Below are 20,388 nucleotides of genomic sequence, written 5' to 3' on the forward strand. Positions count from 1 at the left end.
CTCCATGTTCCCCAGGGTCAGGCACAGGAACCTCTCTCTGCAGAGGGAGGAAAGACACTGGACGAGGGTCAGCACCCCAGTGTGGACAGCTCCTGGCTTTGGCGCCTCTGCTGGCAGCTGTCCTGACAACCAGGGGGGCATATTTTCTACCGGGGGACTGAAGGGGTTTGAGGATAGATATTTAGGGGATGCCATGAGCTCAAGTTCTGATAGTATAATTCGATCCACCCTTCGACATGTAGGACTTCCTTCTTCAACAACCTTTCCCTTTCCTGCTTGTCAGGGAGATATTATTTTGGGCTCTTGGCCCAATCTTTAAAAGCCTTTGCCTGCCTGGCCTTAATCTTCAACCCCAACACTACAGACCCCATTTCAGTGCTAACATAAGCCACAGTGTTTGGACAAATAATTTCAATGAGCAGCATCAGAAACAGCCTCCTTGAGGGGCCTTATGAGTAACTGTGTTCAGGCTTCAGGATGGGAGTCTTTGGAGCTCAGACCCCTTTTCAAATATTTTAGGGATACAGTGTGAACCACAGGCTGAGCAGGGGGGCAGGAGGAGGGGTGCTTTCAGGGAAGTCAGTTCAGAGCTGCTCCTGCCTCTGAGGTTCGAAGAAAAAGAATTGTGAGGCCACAGTGTCCGAGAAAGAGATACTCAGCCAGTGCCTGTCCTTCCTTCTAAGCCCTTAGGGTTCCCTCTGTTCAGAACTGCACGAGGCAGGAAGAAGGCAGCTCAGATGTGGATGGGGTGGGCTGCCCTGTCCCAAGGAGGACATGGTTAGGTCAAGCTCCTCTCTACCAGGTGGGCACCCAGACTCGGCCACCTGGTAGACCTCCGGGGGTGTTCCTCCAACCTTGTCGACAGCCCTGAAAATGTCAACATTACTGAGATCAGAATGGCTGATTCCCCTGAGTCCACTAAAACACAACTTTAAGATGAAAAAGGGGCTTCCCTCATTAATATTTCATCTTCATGACCTTATAATTTTTTTGGTTTTAAAAATACCCCTGTCTGGTTCAAATGGTTGTCTGTCTCTGCCCATTTGCCTTTGTGCAACAGTGGGCAGAGAGTTGTAAAATTACTGGCTGTTCCCAACTTGATCATTTTTCAGAGATGAAAAAGTGTTTTATTTTCAATGGAGGTGCGTGTGCACGTTCAGGAATGAAGTGTAAGGATATGGATGCTTTAGTGCTGGGTGGGTGCGAGCCTGGGTTGGGTCTGGGAGGGGCAGCTAGTATAGCCCAGTGGGTGTACGGGGAGTTAGGGTGGGAATCCCACCCAAGAATGCCCAGCGTCCCTCTCTTTGGCCTCTGCACAGTCACTTGACACTCTGCCTTCATCACCTCAGCCCCAGCTCAAATCTCCTCTCCCCCCTCAATGAAACGAGGCCAACGTGAGAAACCGGTCGGGCTTTGCATCTCATTTACATAAATATTTATTAATCGTCATTAAACTGAACAGAAACACGCAATGCACTTCGGGTGTCCGACGGGAGTTTCATCTTCACTACAAGAGGAAGGTAAAATTGCGTGTGTGGGTGAGTGTGTGGGTGTGTCGCCTGTGAGTTTGCATTTTTGCATCGTGTGTTTGGATGCCTGATCCCCTGCCTCCGGTGGGGAGAGTGTCTCCTTTTGCCCCCTTTTGGGGAAACTTCCAGCAGGAGCCCTCAGACCTCTCCCCGCCCACCCACCAGCTCCAGGAGGACTCCTTGGACCAAAAATACCTTCTCCAGACACCGAAAATCGCCGGGCGCCTGGCACCCACCGAGGCACAGTCCTGGCAGGGGTGGGGCTTCCCGCAGGTCTCCATCCCCACCCCTCACCCCAGGAAGGGACAGAGTGCCTAGGGAGGAGAAGCCGATGAGCTCACCTCCTTTTGCCCCCGGACGCCGGCTCCGGGCCTGCTTGTGCGTGCGGTGCGGTGTGGTGTGCGTGTGTCTTTCATGCAAACCCTCCCTCCCCAAACCGACCCCCCAACAGTTTGCCATTCCATACAAATTTGGAAACAGGTTTTTTAAAAACAGCATGACGCACAACCGGGACGGGGCGGGGGAGGGCAGTGGCACTGGGGCCCCAAATCTCCGAGTCACTGATTGTAAGAACCTGGGGAGAGGGAGGGGGCGGCGCGGGCCCCCAATTCACCAAAGTGCACAGATCCGCGCTCGGGCGGGGCGGCCCGCGGGCCGGGCGGGGCATCCCGGGGCCGGGCCGGGCCGCGAGGCTCGGTGGAGCCTCCTTGCATAGATATTTGTGTCTTTGATTATTGGTAGTAGTGGTTTTTTTTGTTTTTGTTTTTGTTTTTTGTTTTTTTGCCTTTTATTGCTTCTAAAAGTCCTTACTGCGTTTTCTCTCCGATCCGGACTCTGCGTTCGGCCTCCGTCGCCTCTTAGCTTTTTTTTTTTTTTTTTTTTTTTTTTGTATGTTTGTTTGTTTAAAAAAAGGAAAAGGGAAAAACGGATTCTAGTTACAAATTGTGTTGGCCTCTCTCTTTCCTCTCAATCCACTTCCCCTCCCGCCAAAATTAAAATCGCAAAACGCGGAGACTTGGGGTTGGGGGTGAGGGCGTTCCAGGCCCGGGCTTGGGCGCGCTGACTTCTACCCTCTTCAAGAAAGAGGGAGCGCCTGGCTCCTTTCTGCCTCGGCAGCTGGGTGTCTGTTTTTAAAATAATAATAATGAGAGGGGAAAACGCGTTCCACTTCTCAGCTGCCCCCTCACCAATGCCTTGGGCCTGCAGGGAGGAGGCGGAGGAGGAAACCTCAGAGAAGATACTGGGAATGGGGGAGGGGTGTCTCCTGGGAGCGCCGGGAGAGATGTCCCAGGAGAAGCACTCCTTGGGAGAGAGGAGGAGGAGAACCCCTTGGGGAGAGAGAAGGCGAGTCCCCTGGGGGAATCGAGGCCCCTGGGACGGGCTACCCACAGGTAAGAGGACCACACTGCCCCAGGAGAGCGGCAGGACAGGCAGCCCGCTCCCCGCGCCCGGCGCTGGGGTAGGTGGGGGTGTCCCTGCGCTCTGGGGGCTGGGGACAGGGGGGCTGGCAAAGGCAAAAGAAAAAGAAGGGAGCCGGCGCGAAGTCTCAGTTATGAAAAAACGCATTGAGCTCCTCGTACATGGGGCCCCGGTCGTGGTGAAGGTGCATATCGTAAGACAAGAGATTCTCCGAGTGGACGCCCCCGCGCACAGCCGACGAGCCGAAGACTAGCCCGTGGCCCGTGGGCCGCGAGCCGGGCAGCGCCGAGTAGTGCATAGAGTAGTGGTAGCTCTTCTCGTGGTCGGGCGACGAGTCCTGCTTGAGCGAGAAGTTGCCATTGAGACAGAGCGGGGGGCTGAGCGGGCCCTCGTACTCGGAGCTGTTGTAGTCCGGGCTCGCGCCGCCACCGCCTGCCGCCGCATACAGCGTCTCGTAGGCGGCGCAGTAGCCGTGGGTCCGCAGGGCGTGCGCCGCGCCACCGCCCAGGCCTCCGGCCGCCTGGCACTGTGCGCCCGCCAGGCGGGAGCACGGGTACGGGTACGGGTGCATGGCGAACGGGCCGCCCGAGCCGTGGAAGCGGCCAGCACCGTCGGCGCCCTGCTCCGTGAGGAAGTTGCGCGAGTTGAGCTGCAGACAGCCGGCCACCAGATTGGTGGTGGGCTGCGACAGACCCTTGCACAGAGTCTGCACGTAGGACACTAGGTCTGGCCGCTTGCCGGAGCGCAGGATCTCCGAGAGCGCCCAGATGTAGTTCTTGGCTAGGCGCAGCGTCTCGATCTTGGACAGCTTCTGCGTCTTGGAGTAGCAGGGCACCACCTTGCGCAGGTTGTCCAGGGCTGCGTTCAGGTCGTGCATGCGGTTGCGCTCCCGCGCGTTCGCCTTCTGCCGCCGAAGCTTGGAGCGCTCCAGGCGCGCCTTGGTCATCTTGCGCTTCTTGGGCCCGCGCTTCTTTGGCCGCTCGCCTTCCGCCTCGTCCAGTCCTTCTTCCTCCTCCTCTTCCTCCTCCTCCTCGCCCCCCAGCTCTCCTTCCTCCTTGACCTCTGCCAGCGTGGCCTCCGGCACCTCGTCTCCACGGAGAGAGACTGGCTTGGCCGCCCGGGCTGGCCCTGGAGCCCCCGGCGCAGGCGGCGGCGGTGGCGGCGCGTCGCTCTTGTCGCTCCTCGGCTCGTCGTCTTCGCCGTCGCCCCAGCTGGCGAACTTGGGCACATCCGAGAGGAGGCCGGGTTCGCTGAACAGGCGGGTCAGCATGGTGCCTGAGGGCGCCCAGCGGGCGGGAAGGGGGAGACAAACAGCACAAAGTGAGGGGTGCAGTGGGGTCACGACCGCCCCCCCACCCGCCTCCACCCCCAAGTCTCGCGCGGGCTCCTGCCCAGGCTACCCTTATGCCCACCTCCGCCGCCTGCCCCGCCCAGAGCCGGCCCAGCCCTACCCGGCTGCGGGCCTGAGATCTCGGCGCAGGCCCTCTCCTCCGCGCTGGGCCCCGGCTCCGCCCCTCGCTTGAATGTGGGGCTGCTCCCCGCGCCCGCTTCTTCTAGGGGTCAGGGCGGGGACCAGGTGGGGGTTTTAGGGACCAGATATCTTTGCCAGGGGAGGCGGCGCGCTCTCCCTGAAAGCCTGTTCTCTTCCGGCGGTGGAGAGTGGCTGGTCGGCCGCCGGTGGGGACAGCTGCCCCGCTCAGCGCTCGGGCGGCCCGGGCCCCTCTACCTAGCTCCCTCACCCCTCCCGTGGTTCTCACCCCCACACTCCCTAATCCAATTTGCAACTTGGCCGCGCGCCGCCCCTTGCTCGGCCCCCACCCCCGCACCCCCAATTCCAGAGGCGGGAGGATAGTCTCCTCTAGCCGTGGCGTCCCCAGCTCCTGGAGCCGGCTCTGGGCGGCGAGGACTGGAGAAGCGGGGTGTGGGGAGGAGACTGAGAGAAGCTAGCCCAGTCCGTCCCTCCTGCGGTCAGAGACCCCCTTCCCCCTTCAAACTGTCTCCCTCCCACACGGCTCTTCAGATCTCGTTGTATTTTGGGATTGATGGGGAAAAAAATCCAAATTTGTTTGCTTCTCTTTTTTTGGTGGTGGGGAAAGGTCGCAGGCTTTTTGGGACAACCATGGAGGGGTCCTCCGTCTCGGTCTCTTCGCATCTCCCCCTCCCTGATCCTGCCTCCCCCCCCCCCCCCCGCCCACCGAGCCCATCGCAGGCAGAGACGCCTCCTTTGCAGCCCCCTGGGCTGCAGCCCCTAAGGGAGAGAGAACCTGGGGCACCTCCGATGCCCACCCAATGATGGGGCATCATCCCAGGAAGGAGGTATTCGAGGACCCTCCAGCCGGCCGAAGCTGCCGCCCCCCCTCCCAACCGGCGGGTCAGATCCAGCTCCCTTTCGGACAACTTACCTCGGAGAGGAGTCAAGGGGAGAGGGGAGGGGAGGGGGGGAGGGGGCAAGAGAGAGAGGGGGGAGAAGAGGAATCTTCTCGCTTATTTCATTGTTCCCCCATCTTCTGGGAGCGGGGGCAGCGGCTCCTCAAGGCGGCGGGCGCCGGCGTCTTCAGAGCGCCATGCGAACCGCGGAGCGAGTGTGGCATCTCTACCAGGCGGGGTACCAGCCTCTATGCCAGGCCATATGGGCTTGGCACGTCACGGGCAGCAGCTATCACATGAGAGACGGTGATTGGCATGCGTCTGCACTGGGGGAGAGCCGGCTCCCCCGGGACCCGCCGCCATCTGTCACTCTCTACTCCAAAAAAAAAAAAAAAAAATTAAATAAATAAAGGAAATAAATAAATATTTCTGCCGCCCTCCCCTCCCCGCCCAAAGCAGGGAAAGCAGGGATTGAGAAGAAGGTGGGAGGAGTTGCCCCCCTGGATATGGAGCACCCCACATGGGAACAATGGGGTGGCAAGGCTGGACACTGGGGGCTCATAGTGGCCAATTCTATACTCCCTCAGGGTCCCGCTCTGTCCATTTCCTCCCCTACAGGCTCCCAAGGTGGGATCAGGGACCAGACCCTGGGGTGGGAAGGGATCTCTGCGCTTGCCCCCACTCCCCAGGAGGGTCCCCTTGGCCACAAAGGGACAGCTGAGGCCCCCTCCCAGGGTGGATGTAGGGGCGTCCCTGGCCGAGCCCCATAGGTAGATGTTGGCACCATGCCATCCCTCATTTCTGTCTGCCCCTCCCCCACCCGCCCTCACGCACACACAACATATGTGGCTAAACGAAATTCAAACCAAGGGAAAGACAGAGAAAGGGAAAGATGTGCCTGGATGTCTGTGCCTCTGCAGGGGCGTGTGTGTGTGTCTGTGGGGACATGTGTGTATCTGTGGAGTCAACCGATGGGAGATCTTTCCTTGGTTGTTGGGGGCGTATCCATGTTGGGGTGGAGGTGGGGAGGGACCGTGAGATGAGCCTGTGCACCACCCATCTGGGGGTGGAGGGGAGGGTCTAAGTCTGGATTCCTAACCTAGAAACCTCTCAGTCTCCTCCTTCCACTGCCAAACAGGTGACCAGTCCACCAGCGGCTTTCTTTCCTGGCCTTCAGACTTGGTTATTTGAGGGAGGAGGAGCGAGCAGCGCTGAGAACTGCCTGAAGTTCCTTGATGAGACTCAAGCATTCTCCTCCCCTTGTGAAAAATCTGAAAATATTGAAGCCAACCCCAGTAATCCCAAGAGTGGCCAAGGGGAGGTAGATCAGATGGGTGTCTTGATAAGGAAGGTAGGAAGTTGCTGTTTTATCTTGCGGTTCACCTTTCAACCCCCTCACTGGGCCACACACAGATACAAACCGCAAAGGTTGAGGTGGCGGTTTTAGATACGCACACACACACGCTCATACATACACGCACACACACACGATCACACACACGCTCACACACAATCACACACATGCTCACACACGCTCTCACAAAGCTCATACACACGCTCACACACGCTCACGCACACACACGCTCACACATGCACACGCTCACAATACACACGCTCACACACAATCATGTGCACACACGATCACACACATGCTCACATGCACACGCTCACACATGCTCACAAAGCTCATGCTCACGATCGCGCACACACGCCACACATGCACACGCTCAATCTCACACGCTCACACATGCTCACACACGCTCACACACATGATCACACACGCTCACACATGCACACGCACACACACGCTCAGGCACACACGCTCACACATGTTCATGCACACACACATGCACACACTCATGGTCATACACACGATCACACAGATCATACACACACACACATGCTCACACATGCACACACTCACACAATCATGCACACGCTCACACATGCGCTCACAAACCTTATATACAGGCTCACACGATCATGCACATACACGCTCACACACACACTTATACACACACATGCTCATGCACACACATACCTGCTCCTCACCCTGTGGTACGGAAAAATAGATATACCCCTTCTCAGATAGACACAAGTATGTGAGCAGGGAATCACAGCCTGGGGTAGAGAGACCCTTGCCCACACCCCATCACAGTCATTGGTGTGTTTTAGACCCACATTCCCTGCCCCTCCAGAACCTGTGGCTGACAGATGCACACAGCTTCAATTATACTTTAAGCACACACATTTTGACGCCTACCATGTGCCAAGCACTGTGGTGGTACAAAAATGAGCACGAGGAGGACTTTACCCTCCATCTGGGTGGACAGGGCTCGCTCCCTCTAGAAGGCTCCCCAGGGGCCTCGGACTGGTAAGACATTGATTTGGTGTTGGGTAGGCTGGATTAACTTCTAAATAGAGACCCACATCAGGAGGCCTTGGAGATAGGGGTGCTGGTACTGCCAGGGACTCTCAAGTCACTTGGCCAGGAACCGAAAGGAGCCTGAGAACGCACCTCTCCAACTCCTCCTCTTACTGAGGTCCATGGAGGGAAACTGACCTGCCTAGGAACACACAGGGGAAGCACAGAACTGGGCCTAGGACTCAGCTACTTGACCCACAGGCCAGTGCTCCGCTGATCATCTCAAAATCTGCCTCAGTGGTCTCTAAAAATAAGCCTACTATGCTTCCCTTCATTCATGGATCCTGGGTCTGCAAGGTGAATCCCATCTATGGCAGATAGTTGTGGGTGGAAGAGGGATTCTGGACATGGCAGAGAAAGAGGCCAGAGGATGGGCAGAGACTCAGAAGTGCTGGCCAGCCCCCACTAAGTTTGGGCACAGCCTGGAAGGCTTTGCAAGCCCTTTCCGGGGGCGGAGTCCCCAATCCTGACTGGCAGCTTTTTTCCTGGAGTCTCCTGGCTTGGTGGTATTTCCATTACATGCACATGCCCTGGGCTTTGGATTCCTGGCCAACCCCATTACCAACTTTAAAAAGTGCTGGCCCTGTACGGTGGCTCATTCCTGTAATGCCAGCAGTTTGGGAGGATGAGGCCAGTGGATCCTTTGAGCTCATGAGTTCAAAACCAACCTGGGCAACATGATGAAAACCTGTCTCTGCCCAAAATACAAAAATTAGCCAGGCATGATGGCACAGGCTTATTGTCCTAGGTACTCCAGAGGCTGAGGTAAGAGGATTGCTGGAGACCAGGAGGCAGAAGTTGCAGGGAGCTGTGATCTGATCATGCCACTGCACTCCAGCCTGGGTGACAGAGCCAGACCTTGTCTCAAAAACAAATGCCGAATGCTTTGAGCAAGTTACAGAACATCTCTTGGTCTTGATTTCCTCATCTGTAAAATGGGATAAATTACGCTACACCATCATAGGGCTGTTGTCAATACTAAATGGGATAATCCAGGCCATGAATAAGCCTTCAGTAAATGCCAGCTCTTAATGAAAACACCTTGTGAACTGTCAAATGCTTTACAGTATTAATTTTCTGCTCATGCCCCTCCCCACACAGTCAGAATGCTTGGTCTATATAGAAACTGAATTTTTGTTGAATTGATGGGAGAGTGAATGGATGAATAGGTGAATAAACGCTTCCTTGGAGGAGAAAGTTCTCCCTCCCTGCCTTCTCCCTTGGACTGGGTTAAGCCCACCAGGGGTCTCACAGGCCCCTCCCGGCAAGAGGCAGAAACTTGTTCAGGATAGAAGAGGCCTTGTGTGGGGGGGCTCCTGCCACCCTTCCAGCCACCTGTCAGGAGTGACCTCAACTCTCTGGGTCTGGGAAGCCCCCTGAGTCACCCAGAGAAGGCGGTCTGAGGTGGGGGGTGTGCACCTGGGGGCTCCATCCCTTTCACTCTGTCTCCTGCCCCTGTCTTTTCTTCCTTCAGAAAAATGGAACAAGTTTTTCTCACTCGACACATTTCAACTTTTTTTTAGAAGATACAATAAAAACCAGGGGAAAATTGGAACAGAGGGAGGTGTGGGATGGGCCTGCCTCAGACTTGGGCTTGAAAGAGGCACAACACGTGTGTCCACATACACACGGCAGGCATGAACACACAGGGACATACGCGCGTCTCTCTGTGCTCCAGAGATGCAGAGATGCAGTGACGGAGAGACAGAAAGAGCCAGAAATGGAAGGAAGGAGACGGAAGGAGAAGGACACCCAGAGATGCCATCTGTTCCTCCCCCTGGCATTGGGGGAAGGGAGTTGGTGAGGGGCCTGGTCCCCTCCAGGTCTCTAAGAGGAAAATGGGAGTGATGGGCACCTCAGCCAGGCCTGGAAGGCCCCCACTGCTGCTGCCCACTCCTCATGGAAGGAGCTGGGAGCTGGGGGCCTATCGTTCCCATGGAGACATAGCCTTATCCCAAGGGAGGCCACAGTCTGGGCACCTAAAATGGCTGCCTCAGAGGGGTGGCAGCCATTTTGCACAGGCTCAGGTCCTGGGGGGCAGGGGCGAGGGAGGCAGAATGTGTGATGGGGGAGGTGGGAGGTCATCTCTGAGCAGTCTGAGGGACTCTTGCTCAGGGGACAGGAAGAGTGTTCTAGAAACTGCTCTCGTTATACCCACCACTCCACCAAAATTCACACATAAATCTGTAACTGCTCTACTCCATTCTGACACCCAGAAGGACAGCTAGCCAGTTGTCACCCCCCAAATAAGATGGGTGGTGGCAAATGTGCTGAAGGACACTTGATTTCCCACCAAAGCTCCAGGCAGGGAGGGGACAGCAGGTAGATCAAACCCAGGTGTTCAGCCCTGGCCTTGGCACACTCTGTCTACCTCCTGGGGCCTCTCTGCACTGAGTGGGGCTGGCAGGTGAAGACCCAGTGAGCTTGGGAGCGCAGTGGGGAGGGGGCCGCCTGTCTTCCCACCCCCCTCCTCATATTTGAAGGGAAGGGAAGGAATTTGGAGATCCTTGAGGGGGCCTGTGTTCCTGGCATTAGCGTGCTGTGGGGGGCGGAGGGAGGGGAGGGGCAAGCTGGCACTGCCCAGCAGTGTTCCAGCAGTTTGGGAAGCTGGAAGATTCCTCCTGAAGCATCGGAGCACCTGCCACCTCCCTCCCTGGCCCCTGCCCCACCTCAAGTCCAAAGGAGGCTGGGGGAGGGGGACTTGAAGCTTATTCCTGGCTCTGGGGTGGGCACCTGCCCCACTGCCCCCTCCTCCCCGCCCGCCGCAGTGTGCTGGGGAGCGGCGGGCACGCCAGATGGCGTGGCTGAGAATGCGGCGACGTTGCCGGGAGGTGAGGGCTGGCACGGGTGATATGCGGCTGCGTGCCTTGTGGTGCCATGGGGGAGGGGAGGGCAGGGCCAGTGAGGTGTAGCCCCCTCCTCTGTTCTGACCTCCTGTCCTGACCTCTACTCACTACCAGGATTCTCTTCAACTTCCTCTGCCTGCTCCCTGGGTTTCCACTGTGGGCCTAGACCCCACCCAAAAATGGGTGGGACCGGCCTGACGCTAAGAGACCCAGGTCAGACCTCCGACCTCCGCCGCATCCTTGTCCCCATGCCCCACCCCCAATAGGGGATAAAGGATGGATAGAGGAGACCACCCCAAGTCCCGCACCAAAGCCAGCCCCCTCCGGGTTGTTTTTTGGCTCTAAAGGTGTTGTGACCTTTACTCCTGTAACCTTTGACTTCTGGCCTACTGAGCCCTGTTTTTCTGAGAAGAGCTCTTTCCCTGATGAGCACTGCCCGAGTGTCCCTTCAGTCCAATGCATTCTCATTCCTCACTAAGATGCTTCCTGGACACCTCCTCCTGGAGGCCTTCCTTGACCTCCCTAGGCAGGGCAGCTTACCACCCTGTTAGGAGGATCCACTTACCCATCTGTCTCCCTATCCCTGGCCACTCCTTCCCAGGTCCACGCCTGGGGCTGCTTCAGCCTGCCTAGTGCTGCATGCACAGCTCTTACTGAGTTGGTGCTTAATAAACATTTGTTGCACGAATGCCCCGCTGGGCCAGAGAGTTGGGGTCCTGAAACTTTCCTCCTGAGACCCTAAAGCAGAAAGGCTGAGGGTCCCAGTCAAGCCCAGAGTCCTCAGCCCCTTCCCTTGCCCTTTGTACAAATTGCAGTCTGGGGAGGTGGACTTGGGATGGGGGGATCAAAGATTTCCCCCCAAAGTAGGGTGAGGAAGTTGAGCCTGGGGCTGCCAGACCCTCGCTCCCTGGCGCTCCCTGCCTGGATCCAGAAGCCACAGGGTCTGCCCTGCTGTGAACCCCTTGCTCAGTGCCCCCACCTTCACCTTTCAGCAAGCTCAGAGCCCCCTCCTTCTTACCTCACCCTACTCTTGCCCTGCATGGGGCACTCTGAGGAGAGATGAGGTCCAGAGACCCAGCTGCATCCCGCTCCTGCTGCTGCATCTCTGCTGATGCTGCTCCCCAGTATCTCAGAACCCTTTGGTCTTATGGGCCTGGCCCAGGCCCTCCTCTGGGAAGTTGGCCCTGACTTCTCAAAGGCCCTTGCTCCTCTGGCTTCCCTCGCAGGACCAAGGCTACCCACCCTGCCCATCCTATCCAAAATGTAAATCCAAACATGTTATTCACCTACTCTGGCACCTTCCATGGCTCCCCAGTGCCCCTAAGCTGAGGCCACAGTCTTTAGGGACACCCCCGATTTGGCTGCTACCTTTATCTGTGCCCTCAGCAACTCCAACTATTTCTGCTTTTACAAGCCTCATGCCTAGGAACTTTTGCTCCGGCTCTTCTCTCTTCCTCAAGCGTCCAGGCCAGCTTCCTCACTCCTTAAGCCTATGCATCACCTCCTCCAGGAAGCTGCTCTGGAGGAGCAGGAAGGCAGGCAGAAACTGGACCCAGAGCCTGGCACACAGAATAACCTCAATATATAGCTGTGGCACCAAGACCTGTTCTGTTCCTGTTGGGGGGGGTGGTGGTGGTGTCAGTTCTTCTACCCTCAAAATGCAAGGCTGCAGCCAGCACAGGAAGCTACACCCATGAAATCTGCCCTCTTCTCTCTCCAGCTTCCCCACCAACACCAGCACTGACATGGAATGCCAGTTTTCCCCTCTGTAAAATGGGCTTCAAATGAGCTAACAGCTCTGTCCAGAGGTGGCTGATTTTGCCTCAAGTCTCTGATGAGCATTTATTTATTTATTTGTTTGTTTGTTTTTTGAGACAGGTCACCCAGGTTAGAGTGCAGTGGCACAATCTCGGCTCACTGCAGCCTCCACCTCCCAGGCTCAAGTGAGCCTCTCACCTCAGCCTCCTGAGTAGCTGGGACTACAGGTGTGCACCACTACGCCTGGCTATTTTTTTGTATTTTTGGTAGAGATGGGGTTTCACCATGTTGGCTAGGCTGGTCTCGAACTCCTGACCTCAAGTGATCTGCCCACCTTGGCCTCCCAAAGTGTTGGGATTACAGGCATGAACCCTGCACCTGGCCAATGTTATTATTATTTTTATTTTGTTCCTGCAGCTCTCTTCATTTCTGTATCTTTGCTCTGCTTCTCTTATGAGTTTTCCATGAAGAAGTTGATATGTATTGCTCCAGCCCCTCCCAGACCCACTCCCAGAGTCCACATAGGAAGGCAGACGAACAGGGAGCTCAAGGTGGCAACAGGACCAGAGTTAGCAGCATCATGACCTTGGTCAAATCTTGTAACCCCCCGCTCTTCATCTGTAACACAGGACTAGCGCCACTGTTCACCTGTTCACCTGCAGTTCGGCACTGATGGGAGGAACATAAGGACGGCAGGTTATGAAGTGCACTCTTGGGGGCCAAGTGCTGGCGGATGGGGGATGGGGACTCCTCCCTGATGCTGCAGCTCGGGGCAGTGGGGACAGCACAGGACCATGCTGCATCCTGGGCTCTCTTTCCTGTGGGTGGGCTCTGCTCTGAACTTCCCTGTGACCTGGGCACTTCCCAGTTCCACCCCTGGAAATCAGAGCCAGGGATCTGGGCTGGGGAATTGTAGGGGCTTGGTGCTGGATGATTCTTGGATGCCTCCCTTGAGCCCATGGGTGCAGGGGACATATGGGCCTGAAAGTGGGCACAAACGACCCACACCATAGTGGGGGTGCTGGTGCCCACAAGGACAGCTCCAAAAGGCCACTGGGGCAGAGTGTATGGTGTGTGTGCAGGACATGGTCAGAGCATCAGAGCAGGCGGTCACAACCAGAGATCTCTTGAGTCAGCCCCAGAAGTGGACCTGGGAAGGACTGCCTGGCATAAAGGGTGGAGACTCTTGTTTTTGTTTGTTGGTTTGTTTGTTTTGAGACGGAGTCTTTCTCTGTCGCCCAGGCTGGAGTGCATGCAACCTCCGCCTCCCAGTTCAAGTGATTCTCCTGCCTCAGCCTCCTGAGTAGCTGGGACTATAGGCGCGCGCCACCACGCCAGTTAATTTTTGTATTTTAGTAGAGATGGGGTTTGGCCATCTCTGTTGGCCAGGCTGGTCTCGAACTCGGGATCTCAAGTGATCCACACACCTCCGCCTACCAAAGTGCTGGGATTACAGGTGTAAGCCATGGCACTCAGCTGTTTTTTTTTTTTTTTAGAGACAGGAGTCTTGCTATGTTGCCCAGGCTGGACTCAAATATCTGGCTTCAAGCAATCCTCCCACCTGAGTCTCCCAAGTAGCTGGAACTACAGGTCCACAACACTGTGCCCTGACTGACTTTTTAATTGGGGTCCACAGGGAGGGAAGGGAATAGTCTAGAGAGGTACGGTCTCATGGGCCAGCACTTCATTTTACAGATAAGCCACAGAGAGGTGAAGCAACCTGCCTAGTGCCACCCAATAAGTGAATGGCAGAGCTGGGAGTAGAAACCAGGAGCCTGTTGCCACTTTGGGGTCCTCTGGTTCCCAGAGCCTCAGCACTGTCTGTGATAACGTACTCCATAATGTAATAATGACAATGTCCAGTGCTAGCTGTGCCAGGAATTGGCCTTCACAGGAATCATCTTACTTTATTCAGGAATCTGTGGGAGGGATTCCTAGTACCACCACTTAAGACCAGGATGCTGAAGCACAGAGAGGTTGCCGTCAAGGCTGATGTGTTAAGGTCACACAGCTACAAAGTGGCAAAGCCGGGATTTGAACCAAGTTTGACTTGACTCCAGAGCTCATGCTCTCACTGTTATAAAGTGTGTCCCTTTCTCTGAAACCGTTGTGGTCACACCATAGGACCAGCAGACCCCGAAATGGAGAGGGAAGACAGAGGGCCCTGGGAAGGACTTGTGCCCAGGGTTTGCCCTCTGGCCAGGTCCCCAAGTCACAGGAGCCATGGCCAGGCCTGGGTCTATCAAGTTCTGCTTATGGGTGGATGGAGGCTGCTTCTAAACATAGGGAGGGAGGAGTCACATTAAACATGGAGTTTTTCCACCCTGTATGCTATTTCCCTCAGCTTCTTCAGAAGGCGCCCTCCACGCCCTTGCAGACTCCGTGAGGTGCTGCCCCCACCAGCAAGTCCTCCCTGATGTCCTCTGAGGAAATGGCGATCCCTCCTCTGCCCCTTGGCACCGCGTTGAACATTTGGGGATAGACGGACCAACTTTACAAGCCCCAGCTTCACCACTGGCTCACCAGCCGCCTGCAGCCCCCGCCCCGCCTGCCCTCCAGTCTGTGAAATGGGAAGACGGAGCCCTGCCTCACAGAATCTTTGCAAGGAGGAGCAGCGGCGTCCTAGCAGCAAGCACCTGGCGCCCGGTGGGCCCTGCCACTCGCTCATTCTCCTCCTTGTCCTTCTCCTGGCTTGCTCCCCGTTCTCTTCTCGACACCCCCGCCCCGCGCCTGGCACGGCGCCCGGAGCGCCCCAGCCGCCCAATCCCGGCTCTCAGCCCTGACTTCCTCCCCGCCGGGCTCCCTCGGCACGTGCCCCGCGCCCCCTGGGACCGCGCGCCTTCCTGCCCAGAGCCCGGCCTGGGGGCGCGGGTCGCCCCGGCTCGGAGGTGGGGTCGGCGGGGGCCCGGCGGCCGGCTGCGGCGGCTGGAAAGGGACGCTGCCCCTTTAAGGTGCCACCGCCGCGTGGCAGGGAAACAGCTTGTGCCAGCCCCATTCCGCCCGGCTCCGCTCGCTACAAGAAACACAATGCATAACAATCAGGCGTGCGCTTGGAGCCCAGCCACGCGGCGGGGGCGGGGAGGGGCCGCGGGCCGGGCGGGGCGGGGACGCCGGGGTCGCGACCTCCGACCTGAGTCCTGGGCCCGCAGAGGAGTCCGGTCCCGCGCTCCCGGGCACGGCCGCCCTGCGCCCCAGCGAGGTGCCCCGGGGCCCCCCGCCTCGCCCGCGCTCGCCTCTCCTCCCTCCCCGCCGTCGCGCTCCCTACAAAGTTCATTCCCACTAACTCTTTTCCAGGCCACTTCCCCCTCACATCTGACAATCGGGGCCCCTCATTCTCCCAGTAATCACTCCACTGCACTAATTGCACATGCAAATATGCAAATGCGTATTAATTAATTACTATACTAATTAGTTCTGTGGTATTTGCGAGTAATAAATCATTGGATGGGAGCGAGGAAGCTGGAGACCTGGCCCATTTTCATTCTGCATAAAATTTTAATGGTCTCTCTGGCTGATCCGGGACGGCAGCGCGCAGAGAGGCTCTTAAAGGGCCAGTGGCGGCGGGAAGGGGCAGCGGCGGGAATCGCCGGTGATCCCGGCGGGGACTGGAGCCCTGGACGGGCTTGGAGATGCGGCCTCACGTTCTGCAGGGGCCATCTCCGGCGTGCAGTGGCTTTTACCTCCCACTCTGGGAGGCTCAGAGTCCTCCCGAGTGGCTTCTAAGGAGAGAACCTGGGCGGGGACCAGGAAGCTGAGCTCGGATTCTTTAATAAAGAAAAGCGTTCTAGGGGATGTGAGAGGCCAGTGCCAAGGCTTTGGGGCCCCAGGTAGCCTGGGAGACAGGAATGAAGACTCCATCTCCTGGATGGCTGAGTAAACTGAGGCACAGGTCAGGCCAATCTTAGCTCCCACCCCTCTTCTCCCAAGGGGAGGGAAGCTAGAAGGATGTTCTGGGTAGTCCCAGCCTTTTCTTGTACCTGATGGGGGCCACAAGGTTGGGGGTGCCTCCAGCTTTCCCCTTTCACATGATCAAACCGCTGCCCCACCCCCATGGGCACCAGCTGGCACCCTGGCAGAGTACTCCTGGGCTTGAGTGGGCCCTGGGGACCCTGCTTTATTTCCAGGAGGTAGTCAGGACCCGGGCACAGGGAGGGGGCTGGCTGCTTTGCAGGGCCGTTGACTGGGGGAGGCAGAGGGAACCAGTTGTGCACATGCCAGGGTTTAGGAGGATGCCAGAAGTGCCAGAAGTGGGCACACTGAAGAGGTGGGGACTGTGGGCTTGTCCTGAGCTGGGATTCCCCGTGCCAGGGCCACCAGTCTGGTTCTACTCATCCTCCAGCCTTCTGCCATCAAATAGCCCCTGGACAAGGCACAGCCTAAGGAGGGTCACTGATCTAGTGGGGGCCGATGATAATGACATCAGCTAACAAGACTATTAACTGAGCAAACATTTATTTAGCTGGAGAACTGTTCAGCAAGCTCTAGGTGCTTCACGACCCCCGAGTGACACAGGTTCTGTTAACAGTCTCCGTTTTAAGGATGGAGAAACAGGTGCACATGAAGGTTAAGCCACCTGCTCAAGGTCACCCAGCTGTGAGTAGTGGAGTGGAGTTTGAACCCAGCCAGACCAGCTCTGGCATCTGGGTTCTTTCCAGCACACCACCTCTCGCCACCACTATTTCTGCATCTCCTGCTCTGAACCAAGTCCTGTGCTAAGAACATCAATGGACAGTATCCCATCCAACCCTTGCAGCAACCCAAGAAGATAGGTTCTGGGATTATCTCCATGTGGAACCCAAGGCTCAGAGAGGTTGAATAAGTTGTCCTGGAACACACAGGGAGGATGTAGCAAGGCCATGCTCACACCCGGCCTGTGTGAGGGCAGAGTTCCCCAGGCCTTCTGATCTCTCCCCATTTCTGTCCCTGCTGGAATCTCAGCCTCTTGGAAGAGCAGGAGGGCATCTCAGCAGCCCCTGCTGACTAGAGAAATGGAAGGGCTGGGCTGGGCACAGTGGCTTACGCCTGTAATCCCAGCATTTTGGGAGGGGAAGGTGGGTGGATCATTTGAGGTCAGGAGTTCAAGACCAGCCTGGCCAAAAAGGTGAAATCCCGTCTCGCATAAAAATACAATAGCCAGGTGTGGTGATGTGAGCCTGTAGTCCCAGCTACTTGGGAGGCTGAGGCAGGAGAATGGTTTGAACCCAGAAGGCGGAGGTTGCAGTGAACCAAGATCACACCACTGCACTCCAGCCTGGGTGACAGAGCGAGACTCCGCCTCAAAAAAAAAAAAAAAAAAAAAAAGAGAGAGAGAGAGAAATGGAAGGGCTCTCAGTTAGGTAGTGTGGTGGGGAGAACTTGCTTCTTGAAAGGTGGGGGCTCCAGGAGCTGTGCTGTGATGAACCTTTTCCTCCTTTCCCAGAAGCAGGCCAAGAAAGGGCCATGGCTGTGTAGTGGGGGTGGGCGGGGATGGGGGTGGAGGGATGAGGGAGAACAGAAGAGCCCAGAATGATAAACTCTCGTGAGGGAGGCCGGGAGCGGTGGTTCACGCCTGTAATCCCAGTACTTTGGGAGGCCGAGGCGGGTGGATCACGAGGTCGAGAGATCGAGACCATCCTGGTCAACATGGTGAAACCCTGTCTCTACTCACAATACAAAAAATTAGCTGGGCATGGTGGCGCGTGCCTATAATCCCAGCTACTCAGGAGGCTGAGGCAGGAGAATTGCCTGAACCCAGGAGGCGGAGGTTGCGGTGAGCCGAGATCGAGCCATTGCACTCCAGCCTGGGTAACAAGAGCGAAACTCCGTCTCAAAAAAAAAAAAAAAAAAAAAAAAAAAAAACCCACGTGAGGACCACATAACCTAGGAATCCTGGTTGGGTTTTAAAAATTTTGTCCCTGATAGTCCGGGCACAGTAATCCCAGCACTTTGGGAGGCCAAGATGGGCAGATCACTTGAGGTCAGGAATTTGAGACCAGCCTGACCAACATGGTGAAACCCCGTCTCTACTAAAAATACAAAAATTAGCTGGGTGTGGTGGTAGGTGTCTGTATCTCAGCTACTTGGAAGGCGGAGTCAGGAGAATTGCTTGAACCCAGGAGGCAGAGGTTGCAGTGAGCCAAGATCACTACCACCGCACTCCAGCCTGGGTGACAAGAGCAAGTCTATCTCAAAAAAAAAAAAAAAAAAAAATTGTCCCTGGCATTCCTACCTGCCGCCCCCATTTGCCCTGTAAATCCCTTGGGCATCCCCACCCCAAGAATTGCTATTTGGGTTTTTCAGGACCTTCGGTCTCCAGCAGAGGGATGAGAAGATAATATTAAGCATCACTTTGTAATAAATCATTTTTTTTAAACTGTGGGCTTATGAGCATCAACTTACTTAATTTTTACAATTCTGTTGTTATCCCCATTTTATAAATGGAGACACCAAGGAAGGAGAGGTTAAATGACTTAGCCAAGGTCACACAGCTAGTAGGTGGTAGAATTGGGACTTGAACTTCAGAGCTGGGGTGCTTCACCTCGCTGCTCACTCTGAGCTTGTGACTACAGGGGCATGGCCAGATTGACCCCTTGCCCAGCAGAGTCAGGGATCATGGTGGCAGCTGGCCTTTCACCCTGGGTTTTGGAACTTGCAGTTGCAAGGAGAAAGAAGAGTCCTCAAGCCTGCAGTTCACATGGCCCCACTGCCCCCCCCCCCGGCTTTTTTTGAGACTGTTTCACTCTTGTTGCCCAGGGCTGAAGTGCAATGGTGCAATCTTGGCTCACCAAAGCCTCCACCTCCCGGGTTCAAGCGATTGTCCTGCCTCAGCCTCCTGAGTAGCTGGGATTACAGGCATGCACCACCACGACCGGCTAATTTTGTATTTTTAGTAGAGACTAAAAAGGGTTTCTTCATGTTGGTCAGGCTGGTCTTGAACTCCGCACCCCAGGTGATCTGCCTACCTCTGCCTCCCAAAATGCTGGGATTACAGGCATGAGCCACTGCACCTGGCCCAGGGTGCCTTTTATATGCTAGTAGAAGCTGGGCAAAGTGAGCGTTCAGGTGGCCCCAATCCCTCCTCACCAGAGCCTCAGGACGGGTGGGCACCGGGAGCTCCAGAGCAGGATGCTATCCCAGCATCCCTTGCCCACTCCCAGCCCACTCTTGAGAGCACAGTAGGGTCAGGGGGTGCATTAGCATCTGTCAGGGGGACCACCCTGAAACGGAACACTGGGATTCCCGTGCTCTCATGGTCCCCTTACCTCCCTGTGGCTCAGGGGAACTTTTCCAGGGAATCTGGACACTCTCAACTTCCAGAACTAGAGAAACCCTTGACTCCCACTTTCCGGACCTGGAATTTGGGTGGGGTGTGAGGGTTGTGGGACTTAGGGCTGCAGTCCATTAGGAAGGAAAACGCATCCCTGTCTCAGCACTCCACTGAAGACCAGAGAAGCTGGATTCATCGGGGTCCACCCCCCGCCCCCCGACAAGATGCCCAGTTTCTGGGTGAATGGGGCAAGTGGGAGAGGTTGGGGGAAGAAGGCAGGAGGAACAGGCTGGCGGCTCTGAGCTTCTCCATGCAGCCCCCGGGGCCGGGTGCCTGGGCAGGAGGACGGGGCAGAGCAGCTGCTGGCGATTTATTAAGCAGTCACGGAAAAATTGGTTTATAAATTAACAGCTGTTTTAACTTTAGGGCCTCTTCTTCAGGGAATGGAAGCAGCCGACTGGACCGGGATTGGAGTGTGAGGCTGGTGGAGGGAGTGGGAGGAGGCGGGCTTCAGCAGCTGGCATTCTTCAGGGGCAGCCTCAGCTGGCACCTCGGGGGGCACCAGGCAGTGGCCAGAGCAGGGGGTCTCCAGGTGCTGGGGGCTGAGGCTGCCCCCGCTGTGGGCTGCAGCTTGCTCTCTTCTCAACAACCTCCCAGCTCCCACCTGGGGGCGCCAAAGGGCAAAGATACTACTGTACTCGTTTATGCCACCAGAGGGCAGCCTCCACACATCGATTTCTGCGGCTCCCGCGATCGGTCCAAGCGCGAGGGACTGAGCAAGAGAGGAGCCCGCTGCAC

At 56.5% G+C, this 20,388-nt stretch overlaps 1 protein-coding gene across 2 annotated transcripts; it reads right to left on the reverse strand.

The window, feature by feature from the left end:
* Window positions 1-1,423: 1,423 nt before the first annotated feature.
* On the reverse strand, window positions 1,424-5,542 carry NEUROD2 (neuronal differentiation 2). Of its 2 annotated transcripts, none has more exons than XM_002748524.7 (2): window positions 5,351-5,542; window positions 1,424-4,223 (listed from the first exon to the last, which is right to left on the reverse strand). In XM_002748524.7, exon 2 carries the CDS (start codon window positions 4,216-4,218, stop codon window positions 3,076-3,078), a length of 1,143 nt encoding a protein of 380 aa, XP_002748570.1. In that variant the 5' UTR covers window positions 4,219-4,223; window positions 5,351-5,542; the 3' UTR covers window positions 1,424-3,075. The 2 variants fall into 2 exon arrangements, with proteins under 2 accessions (XP_002748570.1, XP_035159217.1); XM_035303326.3 differs by lacking the exon at window positions 5,351-5,542 and adding an exon at window positions 4,400-4,646 and having other exon boundaries at window positions 2,248-4,223.
* Between the last annotated feature and the right edge of the window lie 14,846 nt (window positions 5,543-20,388).

This window comes from Callithrix jacchus, chromosome 5, assembly GCF_049354715.1.
Source record: "Callithrix jacchus isolate 240 chromosome 5, calJac240_pri, whole genome shotgun sequence".
NCBI lineage: Eukaryota > Metazoa > Chordata > Mammalia > Primates > Cebidae > Callithrix > Callithrix jacchus.

What these genes read in the sequence shown, in the direction of transcription:
- NEUROD2 (XM_002748524.7), bottom strand. Translation starts at nt 4,218, where the DNA reads ATGCTGACCCGCCTGTTCAGCGAACCCGGCCTCCTCTCGGATGTGCCC.